At 58.0% G+C, this 17,673-nt stretch overlaps 1 protein-coding gene across 3 annotated transcripts; it reads left to right on the forward strand.

Moving 5' to 3' along the window:
* Positions 1–1,187: 1,187 nt before the first annotated feature.
* Positions 1,188–17,480, forward strand: LOC105497190 (SR-related CTD associated factor 1). 3 transcript variants are annotated; one of them, XM_071087481.1, is made up of 11 exons: positions 1,188–1,343; positions 4,106–4,219; positions 4,439–4,496; positions 5,235–5,329; positions 5,626–5,726; positions 5,815–5,930; positions 9,783–12,617; positions 13,270–13,352; positions 13,573–13,791; positions 16,611–16,739; positions 17,047–17,480. In XM_071087481.1, exons 2-11 carry the CDS (start codon positions 4,112–4,114, stop codon positions 17,236–17,238), a joined length of 3,936 nt encoding a protein of 1,311 aa, XP_070943582.1. In that variant the 5' UTR covers positions 1,188–1,343; positions 4,106–4,111; the 3' UTR covers positions 17,239–17,480. The 3 variants fall into 3 exon arrangements, with proteins under 3 accessions (XP_070943582.1, XP_070943584.1, XP_070943583.1); XM_071087483.1 differs by lacking the exon at positions 1,188–1,343 and adding an exon at positions 1,465–1,808; XM_071087482.1 differs by lacking the exon at positions 1,188–1,343 and adding an exon at positions 1,821–3,674.
* Positions 17,481–17,673: the final 193 nt, after the last annotated feature.

Here is a 17,673-nt window from a genome sequence, read left to right on the forward strand (position 1 = left end):
GCCGAGGGCCCAGACTCCTGGGTCCCTAGGAGAAAATGGGCTGGAGATGTGGACTCCTGGGTCCTGGGGAGGAGGGTGTCAGGGAGGAAGGCGTCTGGGGTCCTTAGTTCGGTAAAGGAGGGAGCCGGGGACCTGGACTCTTAGTTCCAGGGGTTGGAGAGGCTGGGGACCCAGGATTCTGGGTCTGAGTGAGGCCACTGGGTGGGGGGGACCCGAATTCGTATGTGAGAGCTTGAGACCAGGACTAGTCTGGGAGACCTGCTCTTGGGTCCGAGGAAGGAAGAATCAGACTCCTGAGTCCAAGAGAAGAGGGAAATAGGAGTCTGGACTCTGCTCTGAGTAAGAGGATTCGGAATTCAGACTTCTCTGTACTGAATGAGGCGGCTATGGGGTCGGGCTTCTGGGTTCTAAGTTTATTTTTATTTATTTATTTTTGAGATGGAGTTTCCTTCTTGTAGCCCATGCTGGAGTGCAATGGCGCAATCTCGGCTCATTGCAACCTCCGCCTCCCGGGTTCAAGCGATTCTCCTACCTCAGCCTCCCGAGTAGCTGGGATTACAGGCGTTAGCCACCACGCCCGGCTAATTTTTGTATTTTTAGTAGAGACTGGGTTTCACCATGTTGGTCAGGCTGGTCTTGAACTCCTGACCTCAGGTGATCCGCCTGCCTCGGCCTCCCAAAGTGCTGGGATTACAGGCGTGAGCCACTGCGCCCGGCCTATTTTTATTTTTTAGAGATGGGGCCTCCCTATGTTGCCCGGGCTGGCCTCTAACTTCTAGGCTGAAGCGATCCTTCCGCCTCAGTCTCCCGAGTGGGACTACGGTGTGCGCCACTGCATCCCGTCTGGTTCTAAATTTAGGGGGACCTAGAGGATCTGGATTCTGAGAGCCCCAGAATGTGGGTAAGACAACATCCAGCAAGTCGTGCTCACTCCGCCGAACTACAATTCCCTTGCATCTATTCTGTTTAGCGCCTTTTACGTCACCTCCTGTTCCGCCACCCTTTCCGCGCGCGCGCAGGGCACTGTGGGGCGTCATCGCGGGCTACCGCGGCCCCGCCCACTTCACCTCTCACCCCACTAGCTGTCCCCGCGCGACAGAGGCGGTGCGCGGACTACGCCTCCCGGCGTGCATTGCGCGGACCCCGCCCCATATGTCCCATTGGCTTCTGGGAAACCGAGTCCGGTTGCGTTTCCGCCGGCCTTCACGGCGCCGTGCTCGGTACTTGAAATCCCGGCAAGCTCGGCGGCGCTTTAGCTCCGCCTCTCTCCTCCTTTGCTGACGAACCCCGCCCCAGCCTGCCCCGCCCCGCGCCGGGGCCGGAGCCGCAGCCCGAGCGGCGGGGTAAGATGGCGGCGGCGGTCCGGGCCGCGGGGCTCGGGCCTATTGGGGTGGGCGGGGCGGAGTTGGGTCGCTAGTTGTCCCGGGGTCTTCCCCACAAGCCACGGGTCCTGGAGGGCTTCATGGGGCGGTCTCGGGCCCGGCAGCTGCGGCGAAACCTGGCGCCGAGAGGGGGGCCTTCTCAGGGCCCTGGGACGCATCTGTGGGTTCCTGGGGGCGTCAGTGGGGCGTCTCCGAGAGGACTGGGGGCGTCCCTGGGCCTAGACCGAGCCTAAGGCCTGCCCTCCATCATATAGCTGGCCTGGATCGTGTCTGTAGACACTGTAGATTGTCTTTATGGGCTGACCGGGGACTAGGGTCTGGTTAGAGGGTTCTGGGGCCATCTTGAGATCTTGAGATATGTCCCAGGGGTGAAGGAGGGTCTGCAAGACCTGAGGAGTATCTTCAGAGCCATCTAGAGCGCCTGGGGTATGTGTGTTAGGGCTGGAAGGAGTCTACATGGGCTGGCCTGAGGATGCAACTGGTCTGCATAGGTCTGGGGCCGTTTATCAGGCCTAGAATAACTGCCAAGGGCTAGGAAGTCTTAGAGCCCCCTAGGGGGTTGGGATATGCCCACCAAGGGAGGGCGTCAAATATTGAGATGTACTGAGGGTCTGGGGTCTCCAGGGTATGGGTAGTGTCTAATAATGGGTGACAGGAGGCTGGGGGCAGTTAGAAGGACCTGGAACCATCTAGATGGCTTGAATGTGACTGCAGGAATGCAGATTTTATGCCTGGAGCAAATTCGAATGCCCATGGGGTCGGATCAGCTTGTGGGGAATAATACAGAAAGAGAATGAGGAAATTTTGCCCAGCTTAGATATACTTGCCCTTCAGAAAGTGATTCAAATGAAAAATGTTTTAAAATTCTGCATTACCCTGGGGGTTATTGAGAGAGTTAGAATTAATCTACTTTAGGCTGGAAGAGTCTGGAGGGTCATCTAGACCCACTATTACAGTGCTTTTCAAACCATGTTGACCGTGATCTGCATTAAGATACATTTTTTCATTAAGACCTAGTAGAGACAGTCATAATGTATTTAACATCATATAACATAATGTGTTAACATTAACTCATCTTCCACAAATTGACATTTCCACTTACTACTTGCGATGTGCTGCGAAGAACTATTTTGTTCTATTTACTTTTTATAACAAGCTATTTGTGAAGCACTAAACTGGTATATGACCCTGTTGTTGGGGAAACCACTGATCCAGACAGGACCTAGCAGTATCTGCAGAGCGTTCTTCTGTCCAAAAGATCTAAGTAACTGAGGGTGTGTCTGCAAAGCCTGGTGCTGTCTAAATGAGCAAGCAAGCATCTTTGTATACTGCAGAGGGTTTGGGGATCCCTGAGCCTGTAGTCAGCAGATGTTGATTAAGCTTCTCATATGTGACAGTCACTGTTCTAGGTAGCATGTGCTTCCCCGGGAGGTGCTGGAGAACAGTCCCAGGGCCAGGAACTGCCCACCGGGCTGAGCATGTTGAGTATTGGTAAAAGAGGCTGGGATGTAATAGACTATCAGGATTGGGTGTGTCTTAGGAAGTTAGGAATTAGGTGGAGCTGGGAGGCTGAATGTAGAGGCTTGGCATGGTTTGAAAATCTATATGGGATGTAGAACAGGACCAGGGTCTTGTCTTTGCAGGAATGCTGTGGGGGAAGCAGGGAGGCAGATGTAGGGGAAACCTGGGCTTTAAGGGCTAATAGTGTCATTCTTGTTCATTGAGCACTTGAGGTACTCTTAACTGTGTGGCAGGAGTCAGGCTTTCAATATTCACAGCCATTCTCTGAGATAGATACTCCTATTTCGTGCATTTACAATTAAGCATACTGAGTTGTGGGTTAGGGATTTTGAAGCTTTCTAGGAATTTTGAGATTGGATATTGTCTTATGAGTAGCAGATTTGACAGTCGTGGGGAAGCTTACAGCTGAAATATTCATATTTTTCTGAAGTCCTAATCAAGACATCCACCCGTTTGATGGATGATCTTTCAACCGCCTGACTGGGGAATCATATCAAAGAATTTCCATGACATTGCAAAGGCTTTGGGCAGATGGCAATAAGTAAATGCCTCCTATAAAGTTTCCCTTCAGCATGCCTTTCTGAAGTTTAGCGTTTTCATTTTAAAAATGGCATACTGGTTTTGCAGATCACTCAGTGAAGTTTCCAACTTAGGTATATAAATAAAATTTGGGGGTGGACCTCACCATCGAGGACAGTTGATGCTCTAGGAAGCTGTGTGGTGTTTGAGGCATGGCGTTGAATATTGCCCAGCACATTGGCCTTGGGAAAGGTGGGTTTATAGGACTGTGGAACACACTCTTTGAAATCATGGTGCAGCACACACAAAAAACCTCGGTGTTGGCTTTGCCTCTTAGGAGGCCAGGGAACAAGGTCTTGAAGTTTGGATACGTTGTTGGGGAAGCTGCGGGAATTGAGGAGTGAAATGTTAAAAGTGGAGGCCGGGGAGGCCTCCCTTTGACATAAGAGGCACCTGAAACCCAGAAAAAAGGAAGAGAATTGCTCCTAGTCCCTGGGGTGTCTATGCTGGGCCCAGCGCCCACCCAAGCACAGGGTGGAGCGGGATGAGGTAGAGGAGAGGAGGGGTGCCAAAGGGGATGCTGAGGGAGATAGTGTGGGGCCCTTGAGGTCTTCATGTCTATCCTCTACTTCCGTCCTTTCTCCCGGGACCTCCACTCCAAACTGTTGCCCCTGGACCCCCAGGTGACCATGGAGGAAGAAGATGAGTCTCGAGGGAAGACGGAGGAGTCGGGCGAGGATCGGGGCGATGGTCCGCCAGACAGAGACCCCACGCTTTCTCCTTCTGCCTTTATCCTGGTGAGGCTGCTGGGCTCCTGGCACTGAGGGATGGAGGAGCTGGGCATCCACACTCCAGGGGCCTGACTCCGGGGCCCAAGGCAGGGGCGCTGGACTCCTGGCTCCCATGAAGCACTTGAGTTTGGCTCTCAGTGTCTGGGATGTCTGTCTCCCAAGGGGCAGAGGTTGCAAAGCATCTGCCTGGGTCCTCTGACGCTTGGTTCTTCCCCCCTTCTCCAGCGAGCCATCCAGCAGGCTGTGGGAAGCTCCCTGCAGGGGGACCTGCCCAATGATAAAGGTATGGCGGCTTCCGGTTCCTTTCAGCCCCACTCTCTCTCGGCATTCTTTCTTTATCCTAATGTCATTGATACAAGCTTTTCTGAAGCCACCTGGGTGCCACCCTTGTGCTGGCACGGGGAGCCAAAAATGGGCAGACACCCTGTGGCTGCCTTGGAAGGGCCTAGTGTGCAGTGGAAGGGAGACAGGCACAGTGCTGGGAGAGGGCAGGAGGCCCACCTCAGCTCGCACAGTGGGAGACGGGTCAGGGCACCTTCCCAGAGCGGGGACAGGTGAACGGGCCCTCTAAGGACCTATGAGTCGAAGGACCTAGGATTAGAGGGAAGCCTGATTGGCCGCAGCAGGCCCACAGCACAGGTGCAGCGGCGAGGAGCTGTGCTGGGGTTCCTTGGGGCTGCCATGCAGGAAGGTGTGAGTGGGGTTGCGGGAGGCAGGAGAGGTCTGTGGGGACTGCATCCCAGCAAGGCCTGAATGCCAGGTTGAGGTGTCTGAGGGCAGACAGGAGGACAAATGGCTGAGCGTCAGAGCCTCAGAAGTGGGTGCTGGGAAGTCCTCCTGGGAGGCAGAGTGTGGAGGCCTGGAGAGAGGCGGGAGGCTGGGAGGCAGAGTGTGGAGGCCTGGAGAGAGGCGGGAGGCTGGTTCCGCTGTCAGGAACTAGATCAAGCTCCGCTTTCCTCTACCCCACAAGTCTCGGCAGCGAGTCCCCTGTGTCCAATACCCCATGCAAATCTCTCACCAGATGGCTCTCGGTGTCATGGCCTTCGATGGCGGCGCTGCCGAAGTCCACGGTCAGAGCCCCGTTCCCAGGAATCAGGGGGGGCTGACACAGCTACTGTGAGTAAGAAGAGGGGCTGGGGGCCTGACTCACGGGTATTGGAGGAAGGGACGGGTGCCTGAGTCTGAGGGAATGGGGTTTGCGATGCTGACCAGGGGCAATGTTGGAGAGTCTGGGGGCCTGATCTGGGCCTGAGCTTTGAGTGCTGACAGCTGTCAAGCTACAGGAATTAGATCCTCAGTTTTCTCGGGGATCTTAGATGTCTGGGTTCCTGAGAGGTCAGGGAGTTGGGAAGTAGGATTTGCCAGTCTTCATGTGACCGGGGACAGCATAGAGTGTCTCCGGCCTCTTCCAGGTGTTGGACATGGCTGCGGACAGCTTCCTTGCCGGGCTGGTGAGTGTCCTGGATCCCCCGGATACCTGGGTTCCCAGCCGCCTGGACCTGCGGCCTGGCGAGTGAGTAGCTGGGCAGCTGGAGTGGGAGAGGCCTCGGTGTGAGAGCCAGAAGCACCCCTAAGGCTCACCCACCCCTTCCGCCTTGCAGAAGTGAGGACATGCTGGAGCTGGTGGCTGAGGTCCGAATCGGGGACAGAGATCCCATTCCTCTGCCTGTGCCCAGCCTGCTGCCCCGTCTCAGGGCCTGGAGGACAGGCAAAACGGGTATGTGGGGCCAGGGTGGAGCTGGGCAGGTGGCCTTGGAGTTGTGTGGGGATCGGCTGTTTTTGGTAGTGATGGTGGTGGTGATCGTGTCATTTAGACAGAACTTTTCTCTTCTCTTCGTATTAGATGTGATCAAGGCTGTAGGTGCATACAGATGTACATAAAGTAAAAACCGACGTGCTGGGGCTATGTGGGAGCAGTCATCGTGTGTGACACTTGGTTTCGGCACACTAAGCGTTAGTGTCACTGCACTGGAACTTCATCTCCCCAGGAGGGGGACTCTTCGAGTTGCTATATTCAGAGAAGCAGACAGCCTGAAAAATGGCAGGCACTTGCCCAAGGGCGCACAGCCAGATGCTCCATGGGGTGCCTGGGCCTTGAGCCCTGGTGTGTCTAGGAGTCTGAAGCCCAAGTTTTTGATTTCTGAGATGTGCGCTGCCCAAGGAGGAATCTTCTCCTCCACACAGTGGTGCCTGTGAGCAGTTTAGACCAAACTTGAACGCACAGCTCAACTGCAAGGAGGACTTGTTACTATGCACATCGCTGGGCCACTCCCAGGGGGGGTTCTGATTCTGCAGGTCTGGAGTGGGACCTGGGAATTTTCATTTTAAACAATACATGCTGCTGAGCCCTGGACTCTGTGGAGAACTCTAGGCTTAGGCCTGCCTTCTGCGTGAACATATGTATTTGGAGGAGGGGGTGGAGGGAGAGGAGAGGAAGGTGCAGCCAGCTATGGGCACCAGCTGTGAGCCGTGAGCACTGGTTCTGTGGTAGAGCGGGCGCACCACTCTGCACCAGGTCATGTTCACCTTGTTTCGCTCTGTTGCCCAGACTGGAGTGCAGTGGCGTAACCTCGGCCCACTGCAACCTCTGCTTCCTGAGTACAAGCGATTCTCCTGCCTCAGCCTCCTGAGTAGTTGGGACTACAGGTGTGTGCCACCACACCCAGCTAATTTTCCTATTTTTAATAGAGATGGGGTTTCACCATGCTGGCCAGGATGGTCTTGATCTCTTGACCTCAAGTGATCCGCCTGCCTCAGCCTCCCAAAGTGGTGGGATTACAGGCGTGAGCCACCGTGCCTGGCTACCTTCTTTTTTTTGAGACGAGGTCTCACTATGTCCCCCAGGCTAGAGTGCAGTGGCACAATCATGGCTCACTGCAGCCTCAAATTCCTGGGCTCAAGGTATCCTGTTGTCTCAATCTCTGGAGTAGCTGGGACTACAGGTGCATGCCACCATGCCTGGCTAGTTTTTTTTTTTTTCTTTTTTCTTTTTTTGAGATGTAGTCTTGCTCTGTCACCTAGGCTGGAGTGCAGTAGCGCGATCTAGTCTCACTGCAACCTCCGCCTCCCGGGTTCAAGTGATTCTCCTGCCTCAGCCTCCTGAGTAACTTGGGATTATAGGCACGCACCACCACGTTCAGCTAATTTTTCTATTTTTAGTAGAGATGGGGTTTCACTGTGTTGGCCAGGGTGGTCTTAAACTCTTGACCTGAAGTGATCCTCCTGCCTTAACCTCCAAAGTGCTGGGATTACGGGCATGAGCCACCATGCCTGCCACCTCCCCTCCTTTTTTTTTTTTAATAGCTGGAAACGATTTATACATTAAGTACAGAGATATGGTACTTAGGACTCACGACATTCTTAGGGGCCCACAATTTCTTTAAAATCAGAAGCTGTAGATCTGGGCGCGGTGGCTCACGCCTGTAATCCCAGCACTTTGGGAGGCCAATGCGGGCGGATCATGAGGTCAAGAGATTGAGATCATCCTGGCCAACATGGTGAAACCCCGTCTCCTCTAAAAATACAAAAATTAGCTGGGCATAGTGACACTTGCCTCTAGTCCCAGCTACTCGGGAGGCTGAGGCAGGAGAATCGCTTGAACTCAGGAGATGGAGGTTGCAGTGAGCCAAGATTGTGCCACTGCACTCCAGCCTGGGTGACAGAGCAAGACTCCGTCTCAGAACAAAATCAGAAGCTGTAGGGGATAAGTAAACAAATGGGCAGGGCAGCGTTCCCCTAAAACTTGATTTAGGAAAACAGGTGGTATGCTGGATTTGGCCCCTGGGCCTTAAGAGTGATAAAGGTGTATCTGGAAGCTAATAGTAGTTGTTCTCAGGGGGACTCTGAGGTTATGTTTTATTTGTTTATTCCAGGTAGTTTTAAAAAGAAAAGAAAGTTCACCCATAATCGTATCCCATACAGAAATGTATATAAAGCTGTGGATCTCGTGTGTTTGCAGAGCGCTCTGGTCTGTGGAGTCTGTTATGCTTAAGGTGCTGGGAATAGCGATGAGGCTAGGAAAAGCTGAGGCTCAGACTGTCCTCACCCGGCAGCAGGTGCAGCCTGGCTCTTTCTGCGCACTCATCTGTTCCTCCGCTCATCCTGGGAAGTACATGCTGTCATCATCACCTCTGCTTCATCTTCCCCGAAGCCCTTGGCAGCTGAGGGACTGTACACTCCACTCATTGATAATCTTTTTTTGTTTGTTTGTGAGATGGAGTTTTGCTCTTGTTGCCCAGGCTGGAGTGCAGTGGTGCGATCTCGGCTCACTGCAACCTGCCTCCCAGGTTCAATTCTCCTGCCTCAGCCTCCCGAGTAGTTGGGATTACAGGCATGTGCCACCACACCTGGCTAATTTGGTATTTTTTGTAGAGACAGGGTTTCATGTTTGTCAGGCTGGTCTCAAACTCCCAACCTCAGGTGATCTGTCTGCCTCGCCTCCCAAAGTGCTAGGATTACAGGCATGAGCCACTCCACCTGGCCATGAAGGGTGTTGGATGAATGAACAAATCCCCATTTTATAGATGAGGAAACTGAGGTAGACACATCCATCCACTTGCCTGTGGTCATGTGGCTGGTGAGGGCCAGCCTGTGGATCAAGGGGTGGCTCTGGTGCTGCCCTCTTGACCCCTTTTCTTCCCTGGCGCTGTCCTCACACCGCTCTGCTGGCATCCTTGCTGTGGTGTGGCCTCTGTCAGTCATCTCCATCGTGTGACTGTGGCATTGCGACTGTAGTACTTAGCACAGTGCAGCGGGCTCTTTGGGGGCGAACGAGGTGACATATGAAGTACCATGCCTGGTTTGGAGGAAGAGGCAAACCTTTGTCATTGCCACCGACACTGGTCAGTGGTGTCACTGAGTCCTGAGCAGATGTAATTCCTTGGGTGGGGACTCAGCACAGAGTGAAGAGCTTGGGGTGAAGACCAGCCTTGCTGTGCTCCCCAGCTCTGCCATTTCCTGGCTCTGCACTGGAATCTCACCCTGTCAGCCTCCCATTCTTCCCTCTACCAAACAGGATAAACTCCCACGAGAGGCAGCTGGCGCAGCAGGCCGGAGCTTGTTTTTGTCTTGGAGGGGGACTTAGGTTTGAATCCCAGCTCTCCCCCTGCAGCCTGTTTTCCTGTTTCATCTTTGCCCAGGCTGGACTGCGGTGGTTGTGGTCAGAGCTCACTGCAGCCTCCACCTGGGATCGGTCACCAGCACTGGTCAAGGTAGTTCCTAGTTTCAGGGCCAGGGTACCTTGTCCAGGGTCAGGCCAGTGCTGTCACAGGATACGGGAGTGCAGGTTCAGGGCCACATTAACCGAGTTTACACCCTGACTGCTGCCTCCTCTCTGTGTGCCCTTGGGGAGGATACTGCAGCTCTCTGCCTCAGTTTCCTCCAGTGACCTTTGGGTTAAGAACTGTGGTGTGCAGTTGTCAGGAGCATCCTACGGCTGGCTCCTGTGAAGCAGTTGGGGCTTCCTGGGCAGGACCTGGTGGCCCAGCAAGTGTCCACAGCTGAGCCAGCAAGCAGGCACCAGGAGGGAGGTGAAGGCCCTGACCGCTCCTCTCTCCCTGTTCCTTTGCAGTTTCTCCACAGTCGGACTCCTCTCGGCCCGCCTGTGCCCGTCACCTCACCTTGGGCACGGGAGATGGGGGCCCTGCCCCACCCCCTGCCCCCTCCTCTGCATCCTCCTCGCCTTCCCCTTCACCCTCATCTTCCTCCCCTTCCCCTCCCCCACCGCCACCGCCCCCTGCACCCCCAGCCCCGCCTGCCCCCCGATTTGATATCTATGACCCCTTCCACCCCACCGACGAGGCCTACTCTCCACCGCCTGCTCCGGAGCAAAAGTACGACCCCTTCGAGCCCACTGGCTCCAACCCCAGCTCATCAGCCGGGACCCCCTCACCTGAGGAGGAAGAGGAGGAGGAGGAAGAGGAAGAAGAAGAGGAAGAGGAAGACGAGGAGGAGGAAGAAGGCCTGTCCCAGAGCATCAGCCGTATCTCGGAGACCCTGGCGGGCATCTACGATGACAATAGCCTGAGCCAGGACTTCCCAGGTGACGAGAGCCCCCGCCCGGACCCGCAGCCCACACAGCCGCCTCCTGCCCCTGGAACGCCGCCCCAGGCGGACTCCACCCGGGCGGATGGAGCCACGCGCCGGCGGGTCTTCGTGGTAGGGACTGAGGCGGAAGCCTGTCGGGAAGGCAAAGTCTCGGTGGAGGTGGTGACCGCTGGTGGAGCCGCCCTCCCACCGCCCCTGATGCCACCCGGCGACTCGGAGATCGAGGAAGGCGAGATCGTCCAGCCGGAGGAGGAGCCCAGGGTGGCGCTGTCCCTCTTCCGCCCGGGTGGCCGGGCCGCCCGGCCTCCCCCTGCCGCCTCAGCCACCCCCACGGCCCAGCCCCTTCCCCAGCCTCCCGCTCCCCGGGCCCCCGAGGGGGACGACTTCTTGTCCCTGCATGCGGAGTCCGACGGCGAGGGGGCCCTGCAGGTGGACCTGGGAGAGCCGGCCCCTGCGCCGCCCGCTGCAGACTCGCGCTGGGGCGGCCTGGACCTGCGCCGCAAGATCCTGACCCAGCGGCGGGAGCGCTACCGCCAGCGCTCACCCTCCCCGGCGCCCGCGCCTGCCCCGGCCGCTGCTGCTGGTCCGCCAACTCGCAAGAAGTCCAGGAGGGAACGCAAGCGTAGCGGCGAGGCCAAGGAGGCCGCCTCGTCCTCGTCAGGCACCCAGCCTGCGCCTCCCGCCCCGGCCTCGCCCTGGGACTCTAAGAAGCACCGCTCGCGGGACCGCAAGCCCGGCTCCCATGCCTCGTCGTCCACCCGCCGCCGTTCCCGCTCCCGCTCCCGCTCCGCCCGCCGTCGCTCGCGCAGCACCGACCGCCGCCGTGGGGGCAGCCGCAGGTCGCGGTCCCGGGAGAAGCGGCGGCGGCGGCGGCGCTCCGCCTCGCCGCCCCCGGCCACCTCCTCATCGTCGTCCTCGAGGCGCGAGCGGCACCGCGGGAAACACCGGGACGGTGGCGGCAGCAAGAAGAAGAAGAAGCGGTCGCGGTCCCGGGGTGAGAAGCGGTCTGGGGATGGCAGCGAGAAGGCCCCAGCGCCCGCCCCGCCCCCCTCCGGCTCCACCTCTGGTGGTGACCGCGACAGCCGCCGCCGGGGGGCCGTGCCACCCTCCATCCAGGACCTTACGGACCATGACCTCTTCGCCATCAAGCGGACCATCACGGTGGGCCGGCTTGACAAGTCCGACCCCCGAGGACCTTCTCCTGCCCCGGCCTCGTCACCTAAGCGGGAGGTCCTGTACGACTCCGAGGGACTGAGCGGCGAGGAGCGGGGCGGCAAGAGCAGCCAGAAGGATCGGCGCCGCTCAGGGGCTGCCTCCTCCTCCTCCTCCTCCCGGGAGAAGGGGTCTCGTCGGAAGGCGCTGGACGGGGGTGACCGGGATCGGGACAGGGACAGAGATAGGGACAGGGACAGGTCATCCAAGAAGGCCCGGCCCCCCAAGGAGTCGGCACCTTCCTCAGGGCCCCCGCCAAAGCCACCGGTCAGCAGCGGCTCAGGCTCTTCATCCTCGTCGTCGTCCTGTTCTTCCCGGAAGGTGAAGCTGCAGTCCAAGGTGGCGGTGCTCATCCGCGAGGGTGTCAGCAGCACCACCCCCGCCAAGGATGCTGCGTCGGCCGGCCTGGGCTCCATCGGCGTCAAATTCAGCCGCGACCGCGAGAGTCGCTCCCCCTTCCTCAAACCCGACGAGCGGGCCCCCACTGAGATGGCCAAAGCAGCTCCGGGCAGCACCAAGCCCAAAAAGACCAAGGTCAAGGCCAAGGCAGGGGCCAAGAAAGCCAAGGGGACCAAGGGAAAGACCAAGCCATCCAAAACCAGGAAAAAGGTCCGCAGCGGAGGTGGCAGCGGGGGCAGTGGCGGCCCGGTGTCGCTGAAGAAGTCCAAGGCGGATAGCTGCAGCCAGGCGGCAGGCACCAAGGGGGCGGAGGAGACTTCGTGGTCCGGTGAGGAGCGGGCAGCCAAGGTTCCTAGCACCCCGCCCCCCAAGGTAGCCCCACCACCCCCTGCCCTCACTCCGGACTCGCAGACCGTGGACAGCAGCTGCAAGACACCCGAGGTCTCCTTCCTGCCGGAGGAGGCCACTGAGGAGGCTGGGGTCCGAGGTGGGGCAGAGGAGGAGGAGGAGGAGGAAGAGGAGGAGGAGGAAGAGGAAGAGGAGGAGGAGCAGCAGCCTGCCACCACTACGGCCACTAGCACTGCTGCAGCCGCCCCTAGCACTGCCCCCAGCGCAGGGTCCACAGCCGGTGACTCGGGGGCGGAGGACGGGCCAGCTTCCCGTGTCTCCCAGCTGCCCACGCTGCCCCCGCCCATGCCCTGGAATCTGCCGGCTGGTGTGGACTGCACCACCAGCGGCGTCCTGGCCTGTGAGTGTCCCCTGGGGGAGGGGGGTGCTGGGGCAGGTGAGACAGTATGGGGACTGGAGGATACAGACTTAGAGGCAGTGGGGTGCCCTGGAAGGGAGAGGTTTATAAGGACATGGACTAGGAGGGTGGGGGTGGGTGAAGGCCAGTTAGGGTCTGTCCGGAGGCTCTAGTTTCTGGGTGTACTGGGAGAGAAGGGCTGGCGGGAGCAGGTGGTGGCCAGCGCAGACTGGAGTGGTGGGCTGGGTTCTGGGATTCCCCTAGAGGGGGACTAGGAGAGAGGGACCAGAAAGAATGGCTTGAGCAGGACATCATGTTCCTTACGGATGGTGGTTGCCTCTACCAGACTGCAGAGGTGGGGAGAGAGGCTGGGACTGGCCACAGGGGGTCAGGAGGCAGAATCTCACTCCTGCCGTCTCATCACTGCATGACCGAGGCCAGCCCCACAGCCGCACACCTGGAGTCCCAGGAACATTCGGGGTATGGGCCGTTCTGTCATTGGCCAAGGCCCCCTTTTCCCAGCTCTGAGTGTGAGGCCTTGTGGCTGTTCTGGGACCCAGGGCAGGAGATGGCAGCAAGTATCCAGGTGAGGTTCACCAGCTCCTGTCCTGTCACCTCCTCCATCTTCATGTTGTCACCTCTTCACGTCCTGCAGTGACTGCACTTCTCTTCAAGATGGAAGAAGCCAACCTGGCGAGCCGAGCGAAGGCCCAGGAGCTGATCCAGGCCACCAACCAGGTGGGCTCCCCTGGGGGAGAGTCCCTGCCGCCCCTTCTTTTGTCCATTGTCTCGGGTTAGGAGAGGAACCGCAGGCCCGGCAGCTCTGGGGCAAGGTATCGGCCTGAAGAGGAGCCTGTTGCCTCAGCTGTGGGGAAGTCAGCGTGGGAACAGTGGGGTGCACGTCCCCTCTTCTCCTCCACCTCCCTTTACTCATCACCCCTCCATCCTCTTCCCACAGATCCTCAGCCACAGAAAGCCACCCTCAAGTCTGGGGGTGACCCCAGCTCCTGTGCCCACCTCTTTGGGTCTGCCCCCTGGCCCCTCCAGCTACCTGCTTCCTGGCAGCCTCCCTCTGGGGGGCTGCGGTTCAACTCCCCCCACCCCCACCGGGCTGGCTGCCACGTCTGACAAGAGAGAGGGCAGCAGCAGCTCTGAGGGCCGTGGGGACACAGATAAGGTGAGCTGGCCTGGGGAGAGGTGGGGCAGTGGTGACAGTTCTGTAGAGAATATGGACAGGAACTGAGATGCAGGGGCCCAAGGAGAAAGGGAGACTGAGGCCATAGAAACCAAAGTCGTGGAACTGTAAGGAACTCCACTTCGCTGGAATGGATGAGCGGGAACTTCGCTGGGCATGTCCAAGGGAAAATCACGTCTGTGCGTGTGTGGGGGTGTGTGCATATACCCCACATATACACACCCTGTAACAGACAGCCCCACACTGCAGCCCACCCCTTGATGATGTGTTTTTCACGCTGTCTCCCTCTCAGTGTGAGTGGGGGAGGCTGGTTTCTGAATAAAAACTCAAGAACTTGTTTCTAGTTGAAGGGAGGGAGAATGGGTGCCAGGCAGACAGTAATGTAGGTTCTTACTCAGCTGCTCTGGCCGGCTCTTATTCCTGGGCTCTGGGGCTGTTTCTGTCTTGGTCAGGTCTAGATGTGGGTTTTTTGTTTTTGTTTTTTCTTTGAGATGGGGTCTCGCTCTGTCACCCAGTCTGGAGTGCAGTGGTGCCATCTCGGCTCACTGCAGCCTCCGCCTCCCGGGTTTGAGCGATTCTCCTGCCTCAGCCTCCCGAGTATCTGGGATGACAGGCACACACCACCACACCCGGCTAATATTTGTATTTTTAGTAGAGATGGGGTTTCACCATGTTGGCCAGGCTGGTCTTGACTCCTGACCTCAGATGACCTGCCCACCTCGGCCTCCCAAAGTGCTGGGATTACAGGCGTGAGCCACTGCTCCCGGCCTTGGTTGGTTTGTTTTGAGACAGGGTCTCACTCTGTCACCCAGGCTGGCATGCAGTGGCACAGCCACAGCCTCAGCCTTGATCTCTCGGGCTCAAGGGATCCTCCTACCTCAACATCCTGTGTAGCTAGGACTACAGGTGCGCGCCACCATGCCCAGCTAATTTCTTAATTTTTTTGTAGAGTTGGGGGTCTCGCTGTGTTACCCAGGCTGGTCTCGAACTCCTGAGCTCATGTGATTCTCCCACCTCAGCCTCCTAAAGTGCTGGGATTACAGGTGTGAGCCACTGAGCCCAGCCTAGATGTGTTTTTTTACAGTCCAGCAGCCCATAGCCAGACGGTGGTGTTGGCCACCTTACACAGCTGTGTACAGTGCCAGATAAAGCTGTATAAACCCCATTAAACATCCCGTGTGAGCCGCGGAGGCGGGGCTGCAGCTTAGCCCATCACTTGTCTGTAGCTTGTGCCTTGTGCTACAGGTCGCGGACGGTGAGGACCCCCTGGTCTACAGCGGCCCTTTGCCCTGCTTTACCACATCCGAGATGGGTGTTTGGGAGCAGCGTCTCTCTAGAGACCCACATCCTGTGGGGCCAGGCAAGCCTGAGAAGTCCCTCCAGGGCGGCCTGTGTCTCTCCTGGCCATAGAGTTGCCCTAACAGCTCAGTAGCTCGTCAGACAGTGTCACTGATGTTGCTTCCGGAGTCTGCTAGCCATTGTGTCCTGCCATTTCCAGGACTCAGGTTTACCTGCCCCTACTTTGATAGTCACCTGACTTGGGAGGGCAGTTTCCCCAAGGGCGGTGGCAAGGGACTATCCCTTGTGCCTGCAGAAGGCCGGTTCTTCTCTGGTCCCATGTGGCTCTCTGGCTAGAGGTTTCCTGTCTGCTTTTGCAAAGATTCCGCCTGAGGCCAGGGATGCAACTGCTGCCCCGAGCCTGTGGCTGGGGGATCTCCTAGCTTGTTGGCCACAGGCGGGAAGAGCCTTGTCTCGGAGGCTCTTTGCCCTGCCCACTGTTCTGTCCTTCCCTTTTCGTCCCACGGCCATCCCCCTTGGAACAGGCACAGCTCCCCTGAATTGAGTCTTTGCTCTGTACCTGGCCTGTGCCATGTCCTTCATGTGTGTCACTATAGTCCTCCCCATAGGTGCTGTCCGCATTTTATAAATAAGCCACAAAGGTGGCCAGGCGCGGTGGCTCGTGCCTGTAATTCCAACACTGCAAGGCCGAGGCGGGTGGATCGCTGTAGCCCAGGAGTTCAAGATCCGCTTGGGCAACATAGTAAGACCGTCGCCAGAAAAAGTACAAGAATTAGTCGGGCGTGGTGGTGGCACCTCTAGTCCCAGCTACTCAGGAGGCTGAGGTGGGAAGATTGCTTCAGCCCAGGAGTCCAGGGGTACAGTGAGCAGTGACTGTCACTGCACTACAGCCTGTGTGACAGGGAGAGACCCTATCTCAAAAACAAAGAAAAAGCCACAAAGGAGGTTTGGCTGAGCATCCCAGGGGTCAGAGACAGGGAGTGGCAGACCAGGCTTCCGATACAAATGGGCTTGAGGTCAGTCCCCACCCCCACTCCTCAGTGCGCCTCCATCCCCTTGGTGACCAGAGCAGTATTGTAAAAACCTTTTAAACTGAGTCCTCCCCCTTCCCACGGTGAAAAGCCCTGTGCAGCTTTCTACAGCCCTGTCTGTAGAGTCTGATTCAAAACCAGCTGCAATTGCTTGGCCAATGCCTGTCTTCTCATCAGACCGAACTTTGTGAGGGCAGGCAACGCATGTCTCCTGGTCCTGGCCAGGCCTGGAGCAGCCCAGGGTTCAGCCTAGAGGAGATGTTCAGTGACATGCAGAGCACAGGCCTGGCCTTTGGTCCCAGGCACCTGCAGCAGAGGGTGCATGGGACAGACCCTCAGCAGGACTTCCAGCCTGAGAGCAGCCGGACTGTCCGAGAGGCTAGGCTGGCAGCAGAGGCGAGTGGAGGTGGAGGTTCTGCAGGTACTCACTGGCCCTTGCTGTCTCTTCCCCCACTGTCGCCACCCCACCAGTATCTGAAGAAGCTGCACACACAGGAGCGGGCGGTGGAGGAGGTGAAGCTGGCCATCAAGCCATACTATCAGAAGAAGGACATCACCAAGGAGGAGTACAAGGACATCCTGAGGAAGGCCGTCCACAAGGTGGGCACCCAGAGAGAGGGGCAGACACAGGCCGGGGAGAGGACGAACTGGAGGGCCAGATGTGTACAGACAGATGGACGCGGATGGGAGACGGGGAGGTCAGTCTGGGAGGGTGATGGGATTTTCTCAAGGCCACCTGGGCTTGTTCGGCTGGCCCTGGGGCACCCATCATCTAGGGGGACAGAGGAACTTTGGCCTGGTTATTGGGGAAGCTGCTCCTACCCCAGTCCCAAGCTGCACCCAGCAGTCCCGGGTGGATGGGACCCCGGGAGCCTGGTGGTGACTCCGGCTGTCCCCGGCCCCCCAGATCTGCCACAGCAAAAGTGGGGAGATCAACCCGGTGAAGGTGAGCAACCTGGTGCGGGCCTACGTCCAGCGCTACCGCTACTTCCGCAAGCACGGTCGCAAGCCAGGGGACCCTCCAGGGCCCCCACGGCCGCCCAAGGAGCCAGGGCCCCCGGACAAGGGTGGCCCGGGCCTGCCCCTGCCCCCTCTCTGAGAGCCCTGGCCAGCTCTTCGCCCCTCGCCTCTTTGAAATTCTGGACATATTTATGGCTCCACCTCCCCACCTCCCTCCCCCATCAGTGGGATGATTGGGGGAGGGTTGCTGCAGGGAAGAGGAGAGCCCCCTGCCCTTCCCTGCCCCGTGCCCACCCCCCTTGCCCCCAAGCCTGTCCCCAGTGCCCCTCCCTTCTATTCGTGCCCCCTCCCCAATTTCATTAAAGATTTCATGAAACATTACCCCTGAGCCCCATGGTTCTAACCCTTTGTTTTCAGAGACAAATTTGCCAGAGGGTTGAGGAGGGGCCCCTAGGAGGCTGAGGGTGGGAGAAAAGGGAGCCAGACTGTGACTTGGGGCAGCTGCCTCCCCTGAGCCTCAGTTTTCTCATCTGTATAGTGGTGTTGTGAGGATTGAACAAGACACCGGTGGAGC

This window comes from Macaca nemestrina, chromosome 20 (assembly GCF_043159975.1).
Source record: "Macaca nemestrina isolate mMacNem1 chromosome 20, mMacNem.hap1, whole genome shotgun sequence".
Taxonomy (NCBI): domain Eukaryota; kingdom Metazoa; phylum Chordata; class Mammalia; order Primates; family Cercopithecidae; genus Macaca; species Macaca nemestrina.